At 34.5% G+C, this 25,384-nt stretch overlaps 7 protein-coding genes across 9 annotated transcripts; 2 read left to right on the forward strand and 5 right to left on the reverse strand.

Annotated features, from left to right (window-relative positions):
• Window positions 17-2,225, reverse strand: LOC104776615 (vesicle transport v-SNARE 12). The gene is made up of 5 exons (XM_010500708.2): window positions 1,896-2,225; window positions 1,037-1,095; window positions 744-932; window positions 411-581; window positions 17-329 (listed from the first exon to the last, which is right to left on the reverse strand). Exons 1-5 carry the CDS (start codon window positions 1,990-1,992, stop codon window positions 177-179), a joined length of 669 nt encoding a protein of 222 aa, XP_010499010.1. The 5' UTR covers window positions 1,993-2,225; the 3' UTR covers window positions 17-176.
• Window positions 4,289-5,916, reverse strand: LOC104776616 (mediator of RNA polymerase II transcription subunit 10b-like). The gene is made up of 6 exons (XM_010500709.2): window positions 5,747-5,916; window positions 5,244-5,491; window positions 5,046-5,126; window positions 4,844-4,946; window positions 4,672-4,761; window positions 4,289-4,582 (listed from the first exon to the last, which is right to left on the reverse strand). The coding sequence occupies exons 2-6, from the start codon at window positions 5,483-5,485 to the stop codon at window positions 4,511-4,513; spliced, it is 588 nt and encodes a 195-aa protein (XP_010499011.1). The 5' UTR covers window positions 5,486-5,491; window positions 5,747-5,916; the 3' UTR covers window positions 4,289-4,510.
• LOC104776617 (protein UXT homolog) lies at window positions 6,075-8,339 on the reverse strand. Of its 2 annotated transcripts, none has more exons than XM_010500710.2 (7): window positions 8,167-8,339; window positions 7,682-7,876; window positions 7,546-7,575; window positions 7,167-7,268; window positions 6,753-6,860; window positions 6,496-6,550; window positions 6,075-6,352 (listed from the first exon to the last, which is right to left on the reverse strand). In XM_010500710.2, the coding sequence occupies exons 2-7, from the start codon at window positions 7,810-7,812 to the stop codon at window positions 6,278-6,280; spliced, it is 501 nt and encodes a 166-aa protein (XP_010499012.1). In that variant the 5' UTR covers window positions 7,813-7,876; window positions 8,167-8,339; the 3' UTR covers window positions 6,075-6,277. The 2 variants fall into 2 exon arrangements, with proteins under 2 accessions (XP_010499012.1, XP_010499014.1); XM_010500712.2 differs by having other exon boundaries at window positions 7,682-7,775; window positions 8,167-8,335.
• LOC104776618 lies at window positions 8,485-10,143 on the reverse strand. Its single transcript, XM_010500713.1, has one exon. The coding sequence runs from the start codon at window positions 9,748-9,750 to the stop codon at window positions 8,731-8,733; it is 1,020 nt and encodes a 339-aa protein (XP_010499015.1). The 5' UTR covers window positions 9,751-10,143; the 3' UTR covers window positions 8,485-8,730.
• LOC104776619 (acetylglutamate kinase-like) lies at window positions 10,250-12,623 on the forward strand. Its single transcript, XM_010500714.1, has 12 exons — window positions 10,250-10,403; window positions 10,602-10,832; window positions 10,963-11,060; window positions 11,143-11,185; window positions 11,282-11,343; window positions 11,425-11,481; window positions 11,553-11,588; window positions 11,675-11,752; window positions 11,855-11,921; window positions 12,002-12,064; window positions 12,153-12,256; window positions 12,358-12,623. The coding sequence occupies exons 1-12, from the start codon at window positions 10,346-10,348 to the stop codon at window positions 12,451-12,453; spliced, it is 993 nt and encodes a 330-aa protein (XP_010499016.1). The 5' UTR covers window positions 10,250-10,345; the 3' UTR covers window positions 12,454-12,623.
• Window positions 12,972-14,557, reverse strand: LOC104776620 (eukaryotic translation initiation factor 5A-2). The gene is made up of 5 exons (XM_010500715.2): window positions 14,289-14,557; window positions 13,806-13,928; window positions 13,660-13,716; window positions 13,485-13,559; window positions 12,972-13,360 (listed from the first exon to the last, which is right to left on the reverse strand). The coding sequence occupies exons 1-5, from the start codon at window positions 14,406-14,408 to the stop codon at window positions 13,256-13,258; spliced, it is 480 nt and encodes a 159-aa protein (XP_010499017.1). The 5' UTR covers window positions 14,409-14,557; the 3' UTR covers window positions 12,972-13,255.
• Window positions 21,198-25,356, forward strand: LOC104776621. Of its 2 annotated transcripts, none has more exons than XM_010500717.2 (4): window positions 21,198-21,435; window positions 22,015-22,186; window positions 22,298-22,901; window positions 23,182-25,356. In XM_010500717.2, exons 2-4 carry the CDS (start codon window positions 22,088-22,090, stop codon window positions 25,107-25,109), a joined length of 2,631 nt encoding a protein of 876 aa, XP_010499019.1. In that variant the 5' UTR covers window positions 21,198-21,435; window positions 22,015-22,087; the 3' UTR covers window positions 25,110-25,356. The 2 variants fall into 2 exon arrangements, with proteins under 2 accessions (XP_010499019.1, XP_010499020.1); XM_010500718.2 differs by having other exon boundaries at window positions 22,018-22,186.

Genomic DNA, 25,384 nt, shown 5'->3' on the forward strand with positions numbered 1-25,384 from the left:
TTTGGTTATGAGCATGTAAAAGACTTGGGAAATCTTATGAATGATAAAAAGTGTTGTTGCCACTTCAATACACACAACGTACTTGAAATACAAGTAAACACTTGGGCACATTACAAAGGAATCAACAATCATTCATATATATACACACAACCACGATGAATTATGTTTTGAGTATATTAATGAGAAAGCTTGTATGAGATTATCAAGATGATTGCCAGAATGAGAGCCACGATTACTGAAGTAACGATCCATTTGTTCCTTGTCATTCTTCTTGACATAGCCGTCAACACCTTCTTGCTCTTGTCAATGGCGTCATCGACACCATGAAGCTGTGACCCATATCAGAAAAATTAGCTTAACAGTGCTCATATTCAAGCAAATCACTGGCACCTATAGTGTAATTGTGGTACCTTGGAGTGCGCATGAAGGAGGGTTTGGCGTTGTTGACTCAAATCTTGGACAATAGATATGCCAACCTCTTCTGTCTCCAGCATTAGTCTTCTACTCTCCCGGATTCTATCGCTTGATTGGTCAAGCCTCTCTACAGACATTGCCAATCTTCCTCTTTGATCAGCAGATACCTGGAACGAGAAGAAGTAATGTAAACCGCAAAAAACACTTCCACTATCTAAAAGTTTGCACAAAGATGAATATTAAGAAGGGTATCCGCAACTGATGCGAGTCAATCAAGACAACTATAACTATGAGAAAACAAGAGTTTCTATTAAAACTTAGGAACTTACTGCATGCGGATCCGCCACTCCGGATTCCATCAAATCTTCACGGGAAGACTGCTTAGTATCTGTGGACGAGACTCGTTTGAATTCCTTCTTCAATTGATTGAGATCAGATTTATACTCTCTTAGTTTAGAAAGACACACAGCTTTAGCACTCGGCTGCAAACTTCTTGCTTCAAGATCCATTTTGCGGATCTACAGAAATAAATAAAAATAAAACACAAAAGCTTTAAACTGATGTTGGTAAAAAAGAACAGGATGATTCAAACATTAAGCAAGTCAAATGCTAATAATAATACCAAGACATCAGCTTCGTCAATTCCAGACTTTATCTCAGCAATCTTCCCCTTCTTCTCTTCTGCCAGAAGCACATAACAACCAATCAAAACCTCTACTCTAGATTAACATGGCACCACCTAATGTAACGAATTCTTAAACATGACTATACTCTATAACTCCAAGAAAGAGACAGACAGTGATCGACATAGGCTGGGAAGAACCAACTTAATAAACCTCTGTAGCTACATAATCAGGTTTTCATCTTCAGTATTCAACAATTACTTGATCCCTTAAAAAAACTACCCCTAACCAATCCACGCAATGACATTCCTAGGTGCTACAGAACTCGTCAAATCCTAAACAAGCTAACACGATTAGTAAAGAACACTCATCCACCAGCTACTTTCCAAATACGAGTAAAACCATCGACACTATAAAGAACGATACAGATCGACATAGATAGAGAAACAACTTAATAAATCTATATGCAACCTACATAACTATCTTGAGCTAACTATATTTTCATCATCAGGCTATAACTTCATTTCTCAGTGATCGACATAGGACTGAGAAACAAATGAAGAACCAACTTTAATACATAACTAACTTGAGCTAACAAAGGTTTGCATTCTTAGCCTCAACTAAAACATGATTCCTCAATCAACATTTTTCATTCCCAGATGCTAACAAAACTCGTCAGATCCTAAACAACTTAGAACGATTAACTCGTTCAAAATTGGAGAAATCAGACGCCAGTATTCGACTTTTAGGTCTATAAGTAACAAAAAATAGGTTTTTAATAAAAAAAATCAGGGGAATTCTAAGATCTCGCGTTTCAAAAAACTAAAACTTTAAAGATCCAAAATTGAGAGTTTTAACCTGCGTCGGAGACAGTCGATGCAGAGTGACATTTTCTGGAGAGATTGGTTGAGAGCTCGCAGTACTGGCGCTCGTACCCTTCAAATACGTCGCTCATCTTCAATTAAAAAGGTCTCGATCTCAAGAAATTTTTGGTGGAGCTTATGATCAATCGGATCCTTGGTTTGGTCAGATCCGATCTGGACTCAAACAGAGTTTCTCCTCTTTGCTTAAAGAAATCAAACGATTCTTTCTTCTTCTTCTTCTTCCTTTGGATTTTCTCTGCAGCAGGAGGGGACAAGAAAGAAGGAACAACCAAAGTGGTGCGTTTCATGTGACACGTGAAATACACTTGTGTTATTTTAATTTATCTTAACCGCCGCACTCGATGTAAATATCGAACCAAACCGTTTAAAAGTGACAAAATCTGTTAATTTAATTTCAGATACTATGCTCGTTTATGCAACAAATGCCTCACATCACCTCGATTTTAATAGGTTGACTAGAAATATCTACCTCGATTTTATTATATAACCATAATCATAATCATTTCTATTTACATAACTTAAACGTAATCAATAATGTTTTTACAAATTAAAATGATATTTTTACATGATTAAGTTTAAAACGATGAGAAATATGGTCTAGCTAATAGCTATCATAACTTAACCAAAAAGGTCTACTAGTTTTTTTTACTAGTATGGTGATTAATGATGGTCATTGTTCTAGTCATTTACTTCTTTAGATGTTTATTAACAAAAAAAAAATATCTCTTCCCGTGTCAAATAAAGATTGTCTAATAAAACCTGAAAAAACTCAAATTACAAAACTAATAAAAGTTTATATCTTGATTTTTTTTTTTGAGAATTTCATTACAATAAAAATTTATTTACATAAAAAATCAGGTAAGTTTAAACTAAGACTTGTTAAACTTATTAATGTAGATAAAATAATTTTAAGTCTTCGATGGCATCTCCCTTCGAAAATCATTTGTTAAACTCTTAAACTAATGGTAGATAAATAATTGTACAAAGATAACACAATCATATAAGTTTAAGTCTAACCAAAAATGCAAAATCGTATTTATGCTCAATTGGGATTATTGTGAATTATGCAACAAATATCATATGAATATTTGAAGGCAGAAAAATATGCATATGAGAAAAGTAGATATTTTCATCATCTATATTGGAAACGAATTGCATGTATTTTTTAAAAAGCAACCAAAATTCACATATAGGTAAAATCCAATACATTTACACATGTAGAGAACAAACCTCCAACGATAGTGAATTTATGTATGTTTTTGGAGAATTGTTTAATTGTTGTAAAAAATATATTTATATTTTGGAATTTGATATTCTACTTTACTAAATTTACAAAATACATGGTTTTAAATAAGTTTTAAGGAAAAAAATGATAATAAGTTTTAACAAAGCACAACTTCGAGTAGCTTGTATTTTCCCCACTATTATATTAGATAAGCAAATGGATTAACAATGAAGTTTGTTCGACAGTAGTGACTGACCTAACATTATTTTCTCCAACCATAGAACAAAAATAGTTAGAAACAGGATTTGTAGAAATTACCATTTTGATTTTAGTATTTTAAAGTTTTTTTTCAAAATATATAGATTAAAAGCATAGAAGTTTTTCATGTGTACCTATAAAATAATTAAAATATTACTGAATTTTAAAATTGAATAAATAAAATCCTTAAAGTGAATACTGAAATAAATATCCAAATATATTCTTAGTTAATTATGTAATAATGATATTGGTTTGTATCGTATACCGGTTCCTTAGTTTACATGTTCCCTTAGGATATTAAATTAATTCTTGTTTTATACTTATTTTTATAATAGTTTATTTTTAGCTGTTGTTAGAAATTATTTGTATTAGAATTGTTGTACACAAGTTTACTATGATATGAATAAAATTTATATATAGGATTTCAAAGTGAAAAATATAGAGTGACAAGATTATTTGTCATGAAGTAAAATATAAAAAAAAGTGATAAAAATTTATAAATTGTTTAGACAAAAACCAGATCCATAAATATGTAGATTTACAAGGACAAAACATCATTTTAAGTAGCCAAAAATGGCAAATCCACAGAATCATCAAGAAAATAATAAATTCATAAGACTTAGGAGAACCCAATGCAACATAACATTTTGTCAACGACTCTCCCGAATCACAATATCAACAATAACAAAAAAAAAAAGCTCTCATATTCACTGTCTCATTGATCATTTTTATATTCGAAACCTGAGTACGGATGGTCCAAAAATGAAACTGAAAAAATGGCTAAGCTGGAAGGTTTTGTTTTGTCACCACTCATGACTCAATGCGATCTGATCTCTAAAGATTAATACATTACTATTCGTCAATAGATAGTAATCATACGAAACAAGTTAACTTATTTTTTCTTAATGCTTTTTTCTGTACCTCACATCAAACATTATAGGTCAAATCTTGAAAAGAAACCTACAGCTCATATGGTTTCTCAGCCAGAAGAGAGAACCAACACATATTATAGAAATTCCAAGTGGGATTGTTTGTATACAACATTCATCTACTCAGTAGTTTTATTCTACGAGGTAAGATAAAAGAGTAAAATTGGGGACTCTTGTTTATAACTCGTTCTTGACCTTTGCATCCCCATTTGGTAACACACTTTGCGATTGGGCCACCCGTTTCGCTTCCTGAAGTTGACGAAAACTATTTATCACCTTTGAGTTACTGTAGCATATTAACCACGTTTGTACATACAAAGCAATGTTCAACAACTTACAGCGGCAGAGTTAGCACGGGTTTCTCTATACATCTCGACTTCATCAGGAAAAGTCTCTTCAAGCTCCTCCAGAATATGTTTTCTCAAATCCTATATTGAAAGAATGTTGCTTAAGAGAAGCGCCTAAAGAATCAATACCCAAATCAAGAAGATCAGCAGAAAAAGAAGTCACCTTAAAAGCATCAGTCTTGCCCTTTGTAACTTGATTTCTGGCAATGCAGCCATTAAGAACATCTTTAGTATAGTCATCCGGGTTCTTCCCATTATCAACCAAGCTATAACAAAGATGCAAGAAACCAACCAGTAAACATAGCATAAGAAACAAAGCAACAGTATTCTATTCTAGGAAAATAAAAGGACTTGTTGATCCTCACTTAATAACCTCCATGGGGATTTGAATGCTACATTTCTCGGACAACTTAGCCATGTTATCCAGCTCCAACACAAGAGTATTACTGCAAAAATATACACACACACACATGCATTCATTCCAACAATACCCAGAAAAAAAAAGAAAGATCTTTGGAACAAAGACACTGATGATTTGAGTTAAGAAAGAGGAGGAGTTTTACAGGCGCTGAAGGAGAGGCAGCTGAGATGCAGGTGTGAAAGAACCGATGGTAAGGTGTATCTGATGAAGGAGAGTCAAAATATTGTGAATAGAGTTTATAACTTGGTTGAGATTCTCCTTTGAATCATCAGCAGCAGCGGTGGTCACAGATGAAGTCCCATCATTGGTTTGATATCTCATCGTACCGTTACTCCCACTCCCACCAATTGGTACTGCTGCACTTGTGTTCTGTGCTGGATCCATCACAAGCTTAACACACACAAAACATCCATAAAAACAAAAGAGAAAAACTATTAAATCACCAAATTTCGAATTTTTTTTAGGAAAGCCTAAAGATTCAATCAATTGGCGTGGATTGCAATTTTGATGAAACTCCAACAANAAAAAAAAAAAAAAAAAAAAAAAGGAATCAACTCAACACCAAAGAGAGATGCCCAAATCAAGCATGAGCAATACCAACAAAAAAAAAAAACCATTAGCGTTGAATCGACATCCGTAAATTACCTACAACAGAGGATGGGTTTGGCGAGAGAGAGAATGAACTCTGAGCCAAATTAGGTGCTTCAACCCAGAGAGATTAGGATTGCTACGAAGGAGATGATTTTGTGTTTTTACAATGTAAAACCTGAGAGTTTTTTTATTTATTTATTTACGGATGAAAAGGGCCGACGAAGTCCGTTTAAGGGGAGGAAGCGGAGGATCTATTATTTACGCCGACCTAATTTTTTTAATCACGGCCACTTTGGATTACTGACGTGGCATATTATCTTGTCTCATAGTACTCTCGTTCAATTTTTTATCGACGATTATACATTTTTCCATTCTTGATTAGTTGCATTAATGATCTTGTTTAATACAATAATATAGTCTACATCTGAAAATCTCGAATAATATGGTTCAGTTCATTGCTTGATCCATTGGAGAGTAAAGTGTCAGTAGTATTACACTTACGCTAAAATTCTCTTTTTCCACGGATAAAGCTTTAAATAAAACTCAATGACAACAAGCACAAGCACTGTATAAGCTGAGGTAGTACTAAAACGCACGTTGCCGGGATGATGTATTATTCTCTTCAGGAAGATTGAGTATTTGCTGAATCTGGTAATGAGCCTGCATATATATTGCATGATACAAACAACCATTAGCATAATCCACTACCCGAACGGTAACTACGCAGAGGGTTTCTAGTCAAATCCTAACCTCATAAGACAATGAGCTACTATTAACTAAGCAAGAAAAGGACTTGAACTTACCAGTTTGATGCGACCTTTGATCTGCGTAATAACACCAGTAAACTCTTCTAGTTGCCTGCCAAAACAAAAACCACCATTTATATATAGCAATCCACACAATAGTCACTATAATGCCATCATATACGATAATACAACCATGTTTTCCTTGGATTCACCCGGAAGCAAACAGCAATATAAGGCAACAAACAGAACTTTGACAACTTTGAAACAAGCAGCATTTGCAGAAAGAAAAAAAAATGAGCAAATGTTTATCATACTTTTTAATTCTTTCCTCCCTTTGTGAAATATGGTCAAGAGCTTCTTGCCGGGTGAATTCCACATAAAAGCCGAGCCCTATATCCATGAATATGTGCCGAGTATCTGGCCTGAACTCAAACACACACACCCAAATCAATTTGTAAACAAAATCAGAAAGCAAACCTGGTATAACTTATCTCAGATTTTAATCCGCAGTAATCTCAACATTTTATGCTCAGCTCAATAAAACATAACTAGCATCTAACATATACAAACACAGTGAAAGTTCACTACTTATATAGTTTATTGAAGGCAGAAGAGTTTGTGCTCTTTCGAAAATGCATTAAGCTGCACATGGAGACAGTGTATGACATTTCACAGATAATGACTTGACTAATATTAAAAGAAAGAATCAAGAGCTATCAGTGACGTACACTTCAGCTTGCATATAAACTTCTGAACCGAGATTGACCATTGTTTTGAGACTATTCACATCATTATTCTCCAGAGTTTCTAGGTTTTTCCGCAAGTCAGAGCTAAAGTGGGAGTAACACCGTTAAGGAAACTAAGAATATCTAACCAAATTAGAGCTCAATGGAACAGCAAAGTATAGTGAACAAAAAAAACACCAAGAATAGTTCCTCTGGATTTTCGAAACACAAAACCAAGAAAAAAAGCTGATTGGTAACTGAATCCGGTCATCTTTGATGGGGATAAGATATTAGAGAGACTAACAAAACATTAAGAATCAGCTTAACGAGATGCACAATCCAAGAAGCAAGAGTCTTCCCTACACACAAAAAAAAAGGATACAGTACTTTTTGTTCTTCAAAGATCTTGTCCCTGCAAAAACAAACAAATGCAGAGACCACAATGACTATAAACCTTAAACTAAAAGACCATAATTAAATAACATGCAAAGAAAACAAACAAATCTAATCCTGCATACCGTGAAGCAGTTGCATGTACAAGCTTCTGTTTCAAACCTTTATCAATAATCTCCTCCAACAACTGCAAGTCCTTTTGGCGTCCTTCGTCCATTACTGTGACATGACCAAAACACATCAAGCTCAAAAACATCGCCTTGATTTATTTGATGGACCTAGAGTCTTCAACTGTTCGTATTTCAAAATCTACGAGTCACCTAAAAAATCAACAAGCCACGAGAGCATTGAAACTATATAGGAATTGCATCGAACTAATACTTAGAAGCATTCAATCGAACAGGTGGTGAACACCCAAGAGAGAACAAAATTCACTAAAAATTCTTCTTAAAATACGATGATCATAACTGGTTTCTAAACGAAACGCTATCCAAAAACAAGAAAGCATTTAACTTTCTAGAATCCAAAGTCGATAAACGTGAATAAAATCCAGATTAACACGAATTAGAGATAGAGAGAACAGCAAAGGTCCACGAAGATTTTAACTTACTAGCAAGATGACGGAAGAGGACTTCAAACGAAAAGAGCAAACGAAGATGGTGATGGTGGTTAAAGAGACGTTCAACGTCGGTGATAGAGACGGCGAGGGGAGACGGTGAAGGAGGACGAATGATATAATTTGATGGTGGTTTAACAATCCTGATCGCTCTAAACCATGTACGAATCGGTTTACGATCAATTTTGGTTTTTACTTCCAAGTCCTTTAGAGTATGATTAATTTTCAGAAAGCCCCACCTAGTTTTTAAAATTACTTATTTACGCCTAAAGTTTTTCCAAACACTATCAAGTACACAAAACATATATACTGTACTACGAACAAACTTGAGATGCTATAATCATCAAACCATGTAAACATACATAGTAATCATTAATCACACATAACAAAACCTTAAAAATGCATCAAATTTTATTGGTGATGAAAGCAAAAAAAAATGTTCCAAGTGAAACCCCATTGATATACATCTTCTTATCTTCTTCAACTAATACGTCTCCATGTTCATTCGCGGATTATGATCCATAAACACACAACAAATCTTTGAACAGCCTTAAACCATTACTCTGTATCAACAACCGCTATGGTGTCCATGATTGGCTGAGTTTCACCACCTCTAGAAGCTTCCATACTATAATAAACTCGGCAGCTGAAATAGAACACTGCACTCATCATCGAATCTATAAGTGTCACAAAGGAATACATCAACACCAACAGAGGACCTTCCCATAACCTCGAAGACCCATCTCCATAACTCACTTTCTTCACTCTGTGATCAAACAACCCTTCCACAAACGCCAATCCTAAAGTCGACCCAAGGAACATCAACAAACCAACCTGTATCTGCCCTTTGATCAGATCACTAGCTCTCACCAACGCTCCTACCCCTGAAACATCTTCCAAAACCGAGATCACAACCGCCGTGTTGCAGATGATAATCGCGTTTGCGAATACTACAGAGAATGCTAAACCAACTAAGATGGCTCCATAGACACTGAAATCTGGAGAGAAGCCGAGAACAAAGAAGGAACTGCAGATTGCTACAAGAAGAACGCAGAAGAAAGTGAAGCAACCAACAATCAGAATGCAAATCCAAAGGTAAGTGTACACAACTCGTTTCCATATCTTATTCAAAGCAACCAAGAACTTGCTAATCTCGGCTTTTTCCCTCGAGTAAGTACAATCCACTGAGTAAACCACAGCTGCTTTAGATAAGAGAGACACAGTGATGAACAAAGGGAAACACATTGCTGACGAAACAGAGGTTTCAGCGAACTTTTGACAAGAGTGTTTGACAAAAGGCTGCAAAGGAAGACCACTTGACTTTGCCACTAAGAGAAGCTTCACTGTGAGTTTGTTCACTAACGATTGATCAACTAAAAAGTTGGGTAAAAGCAAAGCAGAGACAGGACAGATCAAAGCAGCAGTAGTGATCATGAAAGCGCCTAGATTGTATCGGAGGATTCGAACGGATTCTCTAAGGATCTCTAATGCATTTGAAGAGTGAAACTGCTTGTGACTGTATGATTTTAGCTCTGGTTTCCGCAAAACACCTACGAGATTTGTTGTTTCCGTCTCCATTATGCGAGAGTGAAGTGAGTTTCAGTTGAGGTCGAGATTATATACCATAAATCTTGATTCAGAAGCAGCGATTCGAAGCAAAGATTCGATCTTTCAGACAACCCAGAAACCAAAATTGGATCTTAGGCTTCTTTAGCAGAGTAAAAAAAACTAAAAAAGACGAATCTTGGAATGGGATCTCGATGATGTTGTCTACGTTCCTACAAAAATTTTGTAATAGAGAATGGTTTCTCTAAAAAAGAAAAATGAAAATGAAAGATTACTAATTTTGTCGGTGGCCCAAGTGAACGTGCTTTTGTCCCCTCCAGTGAAGATAACCCAAACGGAGACGACGTAATCAGTCTTCTTCTTCATCGCGAAGTTGAAGCTAAACCGCTCATTCAACAGGAATCCGAAAAACAGTGAACCGTAAACCCGGTTTGGAAATAGTGATTTGATTTGATCAATTGAGTTAGGCCCAATATTAGCCCTTAATGGGCTTTTCGAGAGAGAGAAGAGAGAGAATTTTTCCGGTGAAAGTACGATGAAGTTTGAGTTAAAGAGTGGAAAGTGACACGCCGTTGACCACTAAAGACGAGAGCTTTTGAGAGATACAATGGAGCTGAATCTTCAAGAGAGTGGAAGGAGATCAATTCGATGCATTGTCAAACTTGGTTTGTCTTTTGATCCCAATTGCTTCAACGATTCTTACATCGCATTTTTAGTTGTTCTGTCTTACGGGGTTGATTCTAATTTGATTTTTCCAATCCCGACAATGAGGAAGGACCCTAAAGATCTCTCCTTTATTATTATCCCATCAATCTTACCTGTGTAGACTTTGTAACAGCACAATTTCGTAAATGATTTGATAGGAGGTGCGGCGATTACTTGCAAAAACGAGCTGGAGAAGATTCACGATGAGAATCTGGAGATCGTGGCGTGTCAGTTACGTCAGGCTATGATGGAAGGTTCAGCTCCGAGCAAGTTTATTGGAATGGACTGGAGCAAGAGACATGGAAGCTCTGAGATTGCTTGTGATGTGGATGTCTTGGGGGATCAGGAGTCTTCTGAGTTTAGCAAATTTGTTGTGGTTCACGGCGCAGGTTAGTTGTTTACTTGTTGGACATTGGTTCATCTATGCTTGAATCTTATAATGAAGGATCAAATAACATCTTTAATTAGTTCTTACAGATCATTGACCTTCCTTGTGTTGTTATTGATCTGTGTCATTAGGTTCATTTGGGCACTTTCAGGCCAGTAGATCCGGAGTTCACAAAGGAGGGCTTGAGAAACCTATTGTCAAAGCTGGTTTCGTTGCTACTCGTATATCTGTGAGACTCTCTGCAAAGCTAATGCTCTTACTTGAGCTAGTCTTGAGTTGTTTTGATAGTTACTCTTTCCACTCCTTTGCAGGTCACAAATCTTAATCTTGAAATTGTAAGAGCACTTGCCCGAGGTACCTCTAAAAGTTTATTCTCTATTTCTCCTCTGAAACTATGTTTGCTGAGAGGAAAAGATGAATTTTGATGCTAAAGTTTATGCTTTCTTGCAGAGGGGATTCCTACTATAGGCATGTCTCCATTTGCATGTGGTTGGTCAACCTCCAAAAGAGATGTAAGAATCAACTGAACTTCTTTACCTTTACATATTACCTGATCTGAAGCTTGGTTGATTCAATTCTAATGATTTCATTAGGTGGCTTCTGCGGATCTATCAATCGTAGCTAAAACAATAGATTCAGGATTTGTCCCTGTAAGTTTTGAATCCAGTTACGTAGATGTTTCCTAAAGTCATTCGACCATAATTTTGGCTGTTCTGGCCAGGTTCTCCATGGAGATGCAGTGCTAGACAATATACTGGTAATATGCTCTCCCGGGATACAAAATATCGTCTAGGTTCTTGTCCTTTCAGAATTTGATCTGCTGAAAATTCTTGTCCTCAACAGGGCTGCACCATATTGAGTGGTGATGTTATCATCCGTCATCTTGCAGATCATTTGAAGCCAGAATACGTTGTCTTCCTCGTATCCTTTTCATATATTATAAAACGCAAATTTGCTTTTTCTTAATTTGTGTTTACTCTCCCTTTTATATATTTTTTGTTATCTAACTAACTCCTTACAAAGACAGACGTACTAGGTGTCTACAATCGACCACCTTCAGAGCCTGACGCTGTGCTCTTGAAAGAGATCTGTTAGTAATTTAGTTCCAAAGTTTTGCTGATCATTTTAAATGATTTTGCAACTCTTGGCCTTATCTAACTGTTCATGCAGCTGTTGGACAAGATGGAAGCTGGAAGGTTGTGAATCCAGTATTGGAGCACACAGACAAGAAAGGTAAAAGATAAAAGAACCAATATTGTAAATCTATGCAATAAGTTAGAGGTTTTAGTTGAAACTTGACTAAATCTTTGGAATTAAACAGTTGACTACTCTGTTGCTGTCCACGATACAACCGGTGGAATGGAAACAAAGATATCAGAAGCTGCTATGATTGCAAAACTTGGAATCGATGTCTACATTGTGAAGGTAGATAAAAGACATCTTTTGCCTTTAACTAAATTATCTCTCTTAGACAAAGATGGAGCTTTAAACCACCATTACGCTTTCTCTTTATATCTCCTAAACAGGCTGCCACCACACATTCACAGAGAGCGCTCAGCGGCGATTTGAGAGACAATGTTCCTGAAGATTGGCTCGGCACTATAATCAGATTCTCAAAGTAGCATTATCTCCAACACAAATACTAATTCCAGCTTTTCAAGAAAGAAAACATTTGACCTTGTTCTTGGTAATGGTGTTTTTGTGTTTTCTATTACAACACTTCGTGCATTGACGACAATATTTCTTGTATGTCACAACCAATTAATCTTGATTGTTCTAGAAGTTTGTAACTTTTGGCAACTTACTCTGTAGTTTAAAAGTAATCGAACACTTTTCCTACATAGAAATTGTAAATAAAATGTATTTAACTCTTCCTTGTGCACAGATTAAGAAGATGAGCACAAACTAACTTCATAGGAAAGAATAAAATGTATTTAACTCTTCCTTTCTGCACAGATTAAGATGAGCACAAACTAACTTCACAGGAAAGGACCAAGAATTCACGGGTTCAGTTAAAGCAACAAAGACGTAGTGAAACTGTTCTTGACCAATTTGAAGACGGACTGCAGAGAGATAATAACAAGTATTGGGTAACAAAACTTAAGAGAACAAACATAACAAAAAAAAAACAAAGTAGAAAGTGTTTAAGAATAACATCTGATAGGAAACTTTCAATGTTTCAACACAAACTTTTCAACAATCCAAAATTAAGAATAACATCTGATAGGAAACTTTCAATGTTTCAACACAAACTTTTCAACAATCCAAAACCAATAGATAGTGGTTGTCTTGAAACAAGAAACAGACACATGGTCTAAATTAGGAAAAAGAAAAAAAGCATCCTTTGTTCTTATAACACTGACATTTGTTTGTCAAACTGGTAATAATATTATCCTCCTCAGTGAAAAGAGAATGATACTTTGTTTACTTGCCACCACCAACTTCCTTGACGGCACAGATCTGCTCCTCTCCCATGGAAGACATGACAGACACCACAACATCCTTACCCTCCTCAAATCCACTCCTCATCTACATATATACAAAACCCCACAATAGTTTTTCAATATCACAAATCCAAAGGCGAACGAACACAAGTGATGTGTGTGTGTGTGTGTGAGAGAGAGAGAGAGAGCAAGTATGAAAAGAAAATAACCTGAGCGGCAAGAGCATCATCGGTGGGAAGCTTGAGGTCATCCTTAGTGCCACCACTGTCGGTCAAAAGGCTAACCTGTAATCCGAACAAACACAAAATTTAAAACAAGCCCAGGGAGTAAACAAAGCTAAAGTGATATAGAGGAAAGGGAGTATGAAATGAAGAGAAGACATACAAAGCCATCCTCAGAGATATCAATCAACTGGTAATCGACACGGTTCACATGGGGAACCTGACCAAAATAAATAAAAAAACAAATCATGAATCAGATCATGCATAAAGAGATCTTATGAATTATAAACTGTGTGAGAGTCTTCTTACATCACAATTGTGGGAAGAGGGCACAATATCTTCAAGCTTCTTAGCGTTGAAGATATCAATAGCAACAAAGTGACATTTGGCGTGACCGTGCTTGCCAGTCTTGGAAGTCGAAACCTCAACAACCTAATATACATCATACATCAAAATCAAACACCGAATCAAAACCTTGTTCTCCATGGCTATCTTAGATCAAATCAATCACAATCACAATAACAAAAAGTCGTCTGATACTATTTTCTGATTTCAATCATTCCGCAAACATAACACGAATCTACAAAACCATCACCATAATTAAACTAAACACAGATCGCTCAAATTTTATCTAAGCGATCTGATAAACAAGCAACCGAAAGATAAAAAAAAAAGCAACGGAATCATTTCAAATCCGAGAACAGAACAAAATCAACGAAGCTATAGAGAACAAAATCAAAGATCTAGAATCAGAAAAGGGAGATCGGATGGAGTAAAACGAGAAAAAAGGACCTTGCAGGGACGGCCTTTGATGACGATGTGACCACCTTTACGGATGTTACCAGCTTGCTGAGGGTAGGTCTTGGAAGCTCCGGATTCGCTGGACTCGAAGTGGTGCTCGTCGTCAGACATGTTTTTTTTTCCACGGATTTGAGGAAGAAACAGAGAAGAGTTTCGTAGAAGAAGAAGAAGAAGAAGAAGGAGATTATGAGAGGATGAGAAGAAGATGAAAAAAACCTAACAAGGAGAAGTCAGCCAAAGTGATGTCGATTTTTTTATATAGAGGCAGAGAGGAGAGGCGAGGAAGGGAGACCTTTCTAGGGTTACTGTGTTATTATCCTCTTTCTCAGCCGTTCGATTAGAATATTCTCACCCGTTCAGATTTACTCTAAAATTTATCCTTTTTTTCCTTCTTTCTGTTGTTGCATCGCATGCTTTCCACGCGGCCCCACTTTAGCTTGCGGCGTCTAATTTCTCATTTTATTCTTCTTTTTTTTTCTCATCAAAAAAAAAAAAAGGGAAAAAATACAACTTTTCTTTTGCTCTAAAGGTCAGATTTAAAACATAAAATAAAAAAATTCTGCTCACTTGTAATTTTAATTAAGACTTCTGTATACTTGATGTGGATCTTCACTGCAAGACGTAAATAGGGTATCTCGGAATGCTGAATCAAAATACATATCAAAAGAGTTATCAGTATATATATATAGATACAACACGAGGAGAAGAAACGAGTTAATAGAAACATGAGCATGACAAAGTCATAGTTTGGACTTTGGGATGCCACAGCGGTGTGTATCTATATATTTGCCAAGAATGTCGATATACCAACATCAGCCAAAAACGAAAGTATCCAAGACTCTGATCATCCAAAACAGCAAAAGATAACCTCAACCTAATTACTAGCATCCGTATTCCATATACAAAATGTGAACTTAGAAACCTATATAGTTGCTCGAGAACACACAACTTTATAGAGGACAAGAAAAAGACGTAGAGACTTGTAATATACAATGCTAACAAATCTAAAGCTACTAGTCAAAAACAAAATATAAAGCTTTAACATGTGAAATATTATCATGAATTTTTTTTGTTCAAGTTGTTGAGATGAGTTAATAGTTGGCTTGCGCCTCTCTCCATGAGAGTACACAATGGATGTAATCGTACCAATAGTTCCAACATTTAAATCGTACTTCGTACCTAATAAAATTTTTATTCTAAGAATTGAATCATCGAATCCAATATTATTCATTTTCTAACCAAAATACAAGAATTCCATACTTTATTATTACCTTATCACAATTAATGAATAAAGTTCTCAAAATTCTCTGTAATCTCTAAAGACTAATGTTATCACTCAAAATTAATTATATCATTAGCCTTTGTTTGAAATTCTAGACTTAGCAAAGATCTTTCCACTTTGTGAAATCTCAGATATTTCTATATAATAAATTAATAATCAAGCAAAATCAAAATAATTGCACAACAAGCATTATTAAATATTAATACACGGCATTGATTTTTGAAAACCTCCACAAACATCTTGGATGGAAGGACCGAAGGAGTTTGCTAGTTGCTACCGGAAAATGGGCTAAGTGGGCCTGATCATTTACGGGCCATTATCTTTCCAGTGTTCTTTCGTACATACATTTAGAAAGGTTGTATTAGTATTAGCACGTTATAAGAGACTGATGTCATGCATTTCATCCCTTTCTTAGAGAACCAAAAACTTTCATAACTTCAATGTCTGTTTGAGGCTTTATACATATGTACTTGCTTTTACTGCTAAATATCATATTTCATCTTACTTTCGAGTTTGAAAGGCATGCCATGAGCTATAAATAGCGACTCTGAGGCTCTGAGCATTCTACTCTACTTTCACAAAAATTACATTTTACCTTCATTTATGGTATATAATATATTTTCCTCAAGAATGTTATTGTTTTTTTGGTTAATCCATATATACTTGATTGTTTCTATATGATACACCAATTTTTGAACTGTTGCAAAATAATCTCAATAAAAAAAATTCATAATTAAATAGGTGGAAATTATTATGACACGATTTAAGCAAAATGTAATTTTGTCATTATTTTGTTAAGTAGATAAAAATAGTGCGAAATCGTGTAAAATAGAAGTCATCTGTCAAATGATTACTAATGCAGTATAGAGAACATGGTGACATTTTGACCCTAAAGAAAAAGAGTATTGGGTGACATCAGGTAACATTTTGTGTTTTCATATTAAAAATAACATGCTATTTGAAAATAAATAATCATTTGGAGGCGACATTGNCCCCCTTTTTTTTTTTTTTTTTTGGCAAATAATTTCTTAAAATCATGTAGCAGGTAATTTTTGGAAATCTGAATTTTTTTTTGTTTAGAACTCTTTGTAACTCAAAGCCTAAATATCAGTGCCTTCACTTAAAACCTGTCACGTGTCAGGAGTCTACTCAGGACTAAAAAGAATGCTCTTTTTTTTTTTTTGGCTTCTCTGGGGATAGTGGCAGTTAATGTAATAATCTCAACAAAACAGCCTTTTTTAAATGGAATAATTTTATTTGAGTAAGAAAGAGATGATGATCAAACCAATCAGGGACGACCAGAAGCAACGTTTTCTCTAACAAATACTAATAAATCCTGAAGTCGTAATTATCTACAAAGGTCAGGGGTCCTTCGTACCTATAAAACCTCAAAGTTGGCTTACATGTGGGGGCCAATGGCTTTTAAATCGAACTAACATTTTAAAACAATTTATGCTTAATTTAGAAATTGATACGTATTGTTTTTATCATATATGCATATTTTTTTGGTTCTAATATGTCTTTTTATATAAAAAGAATAGCAAGCTTCTCATCTTACATTTTTTAGCGTTTGCTAATAATTATCTAAAATAAACTTATTTGCTTTGGGTTGAACTAGGTTTTTTTTTTGTTGAACATAGTTTATAAAGCTTAAATAGCCAAACACCAATAAAACATATATTAACCAACAAGAATAAGTGATATAGCAGAAAGCCAGAAACGAATCCACAAATAAATAAGCAAATTAGATTAATTTTTGTCCGATAATATCTTATGATTTGACTTTAGATGCTCACATTTATGTAAACCATTTATCAATATATTCTAAATTAATGTTTGCATTCAAATATACGAATATAGTTTATGATAAAATCCTATAATTGGATATTTAGAATTTTTGTTGTTTTTTTCTAAGATAACCGAACATTTAGTTGTTTGATATTTAGAATCTCAAAAGAAGAAGAAATCTTAGATAAAAAAAATCAATAAGAAAAAAAAAATTTAGTTGTAAATAGTTTAGTTAAACATAACACTCATTGTGACTGAAAAAAATAACACTCACTAAATGTTGTGTTTAAAATGATTTCTTAATTTAATAAGTAAACGTACTTTAAATTTAGGGAAAAAAATTCATACAAAATAATTTCAATCAAACAAAAATATTGCAAGTTCCTAATTACTTTTGATATTCAAAGTTTTGATTGATTGTAGTAGTAAAACTCAAAAAAAAAATTAGAACATTTCTTATAAATGAAATTAATACAACTAAAGTAAAATGTGTCTTGCCTACCTAAAAAAAAAGAGTAAAATGTGTCTTTGCATTATTGACATCTAAACATTTTTAAGGATAATATGTGTACAGATTTTGACTTTGAAATCCATACAAAACCATTTCAAAAAGTAAATTTAAAGTATGGGCTTGCAATTATTGGTTCAACTATCATTTTTTCTCAACATATTATGACTAATATATTCACAATTTAGCGGTAAGATAATAAATAGTGGTAAAATGGTGTAGTAAGACAAAATTGGTATTTTGACATATAATATGAAAATAAGGACAAAAAAAAGACAAAATTGGTATTCTGACATATAATATGAAAATAAGGAAATGATAATAATTTACAGTAATTTGTGATTTTATTTATCTTGAAATCAATTTGATAATTATGAAGAGGATGTGTATACAATTAATTTTTTTCTCTAAAGGATTAAAAACAAATTAGTTATCATTTTTATTTAAAAAATTAAACTATACAAAGAGCTACAAAATCATACAAGTATTAAAATCTATAAATTTCATTTTTTTGACATATTAAAATATGATTAATTACATTAGACGTAATGATTTTAAAAATAAATAATAGTAGTATTTAATACTCCTAAAATTGATTTAGTGATGTGCACATAATTGAATCTTATGTATACAAATTTTCAAATTGTCAAATACCATATTTACTTCTTCTTTTTTTGCAATATACCATATTTACTTATAGTAACCACTTAATATACCATATTCACTACAAGCAACCACTTAATGTATATGGTAATATATGGTCTCATTATATTATTTTTATTTGAGTCACACTTGTATTCGGGTATATACAAAATTTTACTTAACACACTTAACATTTTAAAGTCAAATATCATTATATTATTTTTGGTAAATTTACCGAGTTTATCATCATAAGACAACATGTTACCTTACATTTGAATGAATTTGCATGCACTTATACATAATTCATTTCCTATAATACTTAAAATTCAAACTGTCAAAATATATTATTGACTCTTTTCCATGATGACTAAAGAGTGAATAAGGTAAATTTATGCACGACGACAAAAAACTTAGCATAAATAACCATATCTCAATTTTTTCAGGATCATTTAGACTCTTTTGGAGATGTCAACAACTTCAAACATCCTCACCACTTCCTCCATTTTCCGGTATCTTCTTTGTTATGGTGGAATGTTGGGTATGAAATTATGTCTAAAACAACTTTACAAAATGAAAAACTAATTAATACAAATGACCAATTAATAAGTCTCGTTTGTTAATTTATAATCGATAAAACAAAATGTATAACCGGATTAACCAATCATCTAGAGAATGGGGAACATGTTGGGTGTTCATTATGTAATAATTTAGTAATTTGTTATTCTACTTATCTCAGTTTAATAAATGAGAAGACGATGTGTATACAATTTATTTACTTATCCAAAGGATGTGTATACAATTTATATACTTATCCAAAAGATGTGTATACAGTTTATTTACTTATAGTTACATATTTCTTGCAATTTTAAACTATAAAATAACCACTTAATGCATATGGTAGTTTGTCGTCTCAATATATTATTTTGTATTTAAGTCAATTGGTAGAGGCATATATAACAAATTTTACCTAATACATTTAATTTTTTAAAATACAATATATATCTTAATGGTATAATGTATTTACTGAAATTTAAAATCATAAGACAAATCGTTACCTTATGTTTTAATTAATTTTGTATGCACATATACATAAAAAGCACAACTATTATATTCAAAATTATGTTTACTCTTAATTGCACATATATTGTAATTTAAAACAACAAGAAAATCCCAGTAATATACTGTCAAACTATCTTATATTATATTGTAGTCAACTTTTGTTTTTAATACAAGATTTCACATAAGTTTTTTTTCAAAAAAAAAACTCAATATCATATTGATTTTTAATTGCGTATTAACTGTAGTTTAAAAGTTGGAGAAAACCACTTGAATGCATACTACTCTATAATTACTTTGTTTTAGATTTTTTCTCAATTTTCAACATAAGCTAGCTTCAATCTTCTTCATCTTCTACTCACTTTTCGTCCCCGTCCTTGTCCTCTCCATCGTCATCTCCACTGTCCTTGTCTTCACCATCGTCATCCTCATCTCCATTGTCGTCCTTGTCATCTTCACTGTCCTTGTTACCCTCGTCGTCGTCGCGTGAGCATACATCACCCTCCCTTCCACCATCTTCAAAGGGGTGGGGCGATGAGGGTTAGCGTGAAATACAATATATGTTTTTAATATAGTGATGGATAATCATTTACGCTAAAGAGTCACTATATTAAAATCTGGTTTTCCGTTATTATTTTGATAGAGTTTATCACCTCCCCTCTTGTTGATGTATTAAAATCTGGTTTTGAGTATGTAGTGTATTGTCTTGTATTATTAATGGGGAAAAAAACAAATTTGCCATCATATTCATATATATATATTCAAAGTTTCAAATTCTGAATACCATTTTTTTTGTTGCAATTTTCAATTTCCAATAACAAAATAATTGTTTAGATGCATATAATTAATATTGTGTCATCTAATCATGTAATCTTGTATTTTTAGTCAAAGATTCATGTGCATATATATACAAAAATATTCAAACAAATTTAAATTCTCATTACCATATTTAGACATTTCTTGCAATTTCAAAGAACAAAATAACAGCTTAGATGTATATAATTAATACTATGTTATCTAATTAGCTGTATTGGTATATTAGTCAACTTTTAGAGGGCGTGTATACATGGAAGTTCATCAAAATGTTTTGAATTTTTAAAATTGTCAATACCATATTTGTTTTAAATGTCAGATTTGGTATTTACAGCACAAATTCAAAAGGGAAAAAAAAAAAGAGTCATAAGGTAATCCAATTAAATGCATGCATAAGAAAACAGAAAAAAATGTAAAAAAAAAATGATTAGATCATGAAAGAAAGAAAAAAAAAGGAAAGAAAAAAAAGCAGAGAAGACCGAGTGTTGACAAAATATCATGTCACTGTTATTAGAAGAAGAACCCACATTTAATATTATTTAGGAAACAAAAAAAACACCAAATCCGAGAGAAAATAGAAAAAATTAATAACAAAAAATATTATAAAAAGGGTCATATTCTTTTATATTTTACTTCATTCGTTAAAAAGAATCTGAGAGATAGAAAAAGCCACAGAGAGACACAAAGGAGAGAAATCAGATAGAGAGAGAAGAGTTGGCCCAGCGGATCGAAGAAGAAGAAGACGGCTTCTAAGCTTCTTCTTCTTCCATGGAGTTTTGATTTTTATTTGGCACACTCTCTCTCTCTTGTTTTTATNTTGTTTTTTTTTTTTTTTTTTTATAAAATTTTATCTGATTAAAAATTGTTCTGAGTGAATCTAGGAAGCACTTTTTATTCTCTTCGCTTTATTATTATTATTATTATTATTATTATTTGTTTCATTTTTCGATAAATTGACGACGATTTAGGGGGGATAGAGAGATTTTTTTCTCTGTTCAAAATTGCGATCAGACGATGATGATGATGATGATGATGTGGGTCTGATTGAGGTATATAAATCTCTATCACCAGATTTTGTATATATATATATTTTTTCTTATATAAATATATATTTTTTTAATATATTAATGATTTGATTTGCCAATTTTAATTTTATTTGGTTCATGTTTGATGAAATTAGGTTTAGTCATTTGATGTCAATTTGATCCTTAATCTTATATTAGCTTCTGTTTCTGATTTTATATAAATGGTTCGTACTNTTTTTTTTTTTTTTTTTTTTTGTTAACCTCGTAATTGTATTTTTTTATTTATCTGTGGATTTGGTTGCGTGTAATCTGGTTTATTTTCTTTCATTGATGATTATTCCATTAGATTGCACACAGCTTCCTATAATTGCAGTAGAATCTTTGCTTTTAGATTCGACAAATTAAATTTTGATCATCATCTCATCATTTACCTCGTAATTGTTCTGTGATTGTGTTTTTAATAAGGTTTTTTGATTCATAATTAAAAAGCTGCTGCAAGACTTGTGTTGTTGTTTTAGTTGGAATTGAAACAAAACTGTGAGTCCACCACACATGAGAGAGATCTCAGTGAAGCTTTTTATTTTATTTTATTTGATGATATAGTAGCAGTGTGGTCAGTTTTACTTTTACTTGTGGAGGAGATGCAAATCTGCGATATCAGACGGGTTTGTTCGCAATGAGAGATGCGGCCGAGGGTTCATCATCATACCCAAAATACGAGAAAGATTTCTTGAAACAAACGATACTTGAACACGAGGCTGTTTTTAAGAATCAGGTAAAAGTCAATCTTCTGTGATGCTTCTTAATACTCAATATGGTTCATTTAACTGACAACCCGATGTTCATGTTTTTAGCGGTCTTGTTGTTGTTTTGTATTTTGTTGTAGGTGCATGAACTCCATCGTTTGTATAGTGTACAAAGGAATTTAGTGGATGAAGTAAAAGGAAAGAACTTGAATGAAGATATGAACGTCAGTGATCATACATCTGTTAATGCAACTAAAAGGATGTTACCCTCTGGGTTTCTCTTACCAAACTCTACTACATATGGAGAAGGAAGCAGCTCTCAAGCTTGCAACGGTCGTTTGCTAAATGGGGTTAGCTCAAAAGATGGGGGAGACGGGTTACAGGTTAGAGAATCGAAAGTCAGGAGAAGAATGATTGATCTTCAACTCCCAGCCGATGAGTATCTTGATACTGATGAAACTACTAGTGGTACTGGTGAGAATGCTACTATCTGCCATCCATTCCTGCAGTCAAAATCAGCAAGAGGGGAGGCTTCTCATCCTAGCTATCCTTCAGGATCTCGCTTGGATGTGAAGTACGTGAATGGCTTAGCTGACTTGAATGAGCCACTCAAATGGCAAGGTTCAGAACCTTTTGCTCCGTCAAGGGATATGTATTCTCATTATGGAAGAAACAATGCTGATGTTCGGGGTCAGTGGTTGGAGAAAAACCATAGTCAAAATGGATGGATGGTCCGTCAAGCAGGTGAGATTTTCTTAATAAGTTGCTAGTTACATGCTCTTCACTTATATTTGATTCCTCTATAATCTTTGAAATGAATCAATGATGTGAAACTGGGGTGCAAGTTTTCTTGTGTGTGTCTCGCTGCTCTATATGTCTTATTAGCGGAAACATATGTCCCAATAGATTCTTATTATGCATGGCTCATAGTATGGTTTTGAATTTTGTGCTGATTCAGTAATATTTTACCATTTTTGTATGTCTTCTATTTAATTGTTTTCATGTGGCTGTGTGTTAATAATAGGGCACGATAGAAGCACTCAGAGAGATCAGTTGCATCTGCCTTCCCATTCTGGACAAGTGTTTTCTAACAATGCATTTCAACCTCAGCGCTATTCTACAACTGATCATAGCAAGGTGAAATTCTCCGGGGAAAGAGCATATCGTGAGCTTGAAGTTCGCTCAAAGACTCCTCAAGTTTCTTACGATAGCTACGTGGAATCAAGTGTGGCATCGAATGGTCCAAGATTACACAATGACTACCGCCCTGACTTTGTCAGACCATGGACCCATTGGTCTTCTTCATGGGAGAACCCTATGAGCAGCAGCTCACATCACAAGTCTTACCCAGTTCAAACAAATCCCTTCATGAATTTCGACACACATGCAAGAGCAGATTCGAGTTTGGGGACGAGAAGCCGCGTTTCTAATGGGCTTTATCAAGGGTTATCTTCAGGTTCTAAGCAGTCTATCTTCAATTTCCCATCAACCGGCTTTAAACCAAATGCTTCTCTAGGCGAGGTAGCGAAGAGCCAGAGTTTTGAAAGCCTTCAAGGGCCAAGAAAGCAGGAATCCTCAGCTGGGTTGCCCTGGCTAAAACCGAAGCCAACTTACAATAGTGGAATATCCAATGGCTGCTTTGATTTGAATGCTTCGACAAATCAATTCATGGATGGAACTGAGACTGGGGGCAGCCTGACTACCGTTTTTCCTCAGAAGGGTTTGCGGTCTGCTTCATACCATAATAATCCGAACATGGGAAGAGTTGAAATGATCAAGTCTCAGAGTAGTACAAAAAATATTGGGGGTCCAATCTTTGAGAAGCAATTTATTTGCAAGCAGGAGCATATGCCCCTTATCTCTCATTCCTCGTGTATTGCTGATCAACACAAGGAAGTGAATCACTTGGTAAAGCGAGACCTCAATATCAACATGCCATGGGATGCCTCGGTTTCTGTTGACCAGCGTGGTGCTAAAGCCGTTTGTGTAGACAAGAAAGAAGGGAGCAAAGCTGCCAATATCAGACACTACATTGATCTGAATTCATGTGCTAGTGAGGATGATGCAGATGCCGGCTTGCGTTCCAGTCTGAGAGTGAAAAAAAAAGGAAGAACTTGGATAGATTTGGAAGCTCCCCCTACTCTCGACAGTGAAGAAGAAGGAGATAGCTCGCAGGAGAAAACAAAAGAAGAAACTTGGGGATTGATGCAAGGCCAAGACAGAAATTCTATGAATGAACTCATCAAGGTAGCAGCAGAAGCAATAGTTGCCATCTCATTGTCTGATCACCAACGCCATCCCGATGACGCAGCTTCCTCTTCGACTGATCCGGCTGCGAAAAGCCGGCTCTCTTGGTTTGCAGACATAATCACTTCTTGCGATGATGAGTTAGAAAGAAAGGGTGATGGTTCTCCAGAAGCCACAGACTTTGAAGGTTACCGGGAAGAATATTCTTCTGGGGAGATTGATTACTTTGAAGCCATGACCCTGAATATACAGGAGATGAAGGAAGAAGAGTACATGCCAGAGCCATTAATCCCTGCGCATCTGAAATTGAAACTCGAAGGGACAGGTATCAACCGGCCTAGAAGAGGACAAGCAAGACGTGGAAGACCAAAGCGGGATTTCCAGAGGGATATTCTCCCCGGACTCTCTTCTCTATCAAGGCACGAAATAACTGAAGACATGCAAATGTTTGGGGAGCTTATGAAAACCACAGATTTCACCTGGAATTCTGGATTGGCTGCTCGAAGGAACTCAAAAAGAAAACGACTGGTCACTAACATAAGCCAAGCTCCAGTTTGCCAGTCAACGGCGCAGCCAATGGATGAGAGCGTATCAGTGGTGGGACTCGAAGAAGGGAAGCTCACAGGATGGGGACAAGCAACAAGAAGACCGAGGAGACAAAGGTGCCCTCCTGCAGGTAATCCCGCAACCGTGATGTTAACATGATAGTTTCAGGAAATAATCGGAATTTGCCAAACTTTAAAACTCTATAGAGGGGGTATAAAACAGAGAGATTATAACAATCATTTTTATACAGTAGACTGATGTTGTTAAATTGGTCGCACCTATTGTTTTGGGTGATTTGTGTCTTTTTTTTTTTTTGTATATCTTTGTCTTCTGTAAGATGGACGAAACATGATATGCTTTGTATTATAGCCTGGTTGGTTATAAAACAGATAGATTTCTTTCTTAATTGTTGTCACTGTTTAAACGGAGCCAAG

Source organism: Camelina sativa, chromosome 3 (assembly GCF_000633955.1).
Source record: "Camelina sativa cultivar DH55 chromosome 3, Cs, whole genome shotgun sequence".
Taxonomy (NCBI): Eukaryota; Viridiplantae; Streptophyta; class Magnoliopsida; order Brassicales; family Brassicaceae; genus Camelina; species Camelina sativa.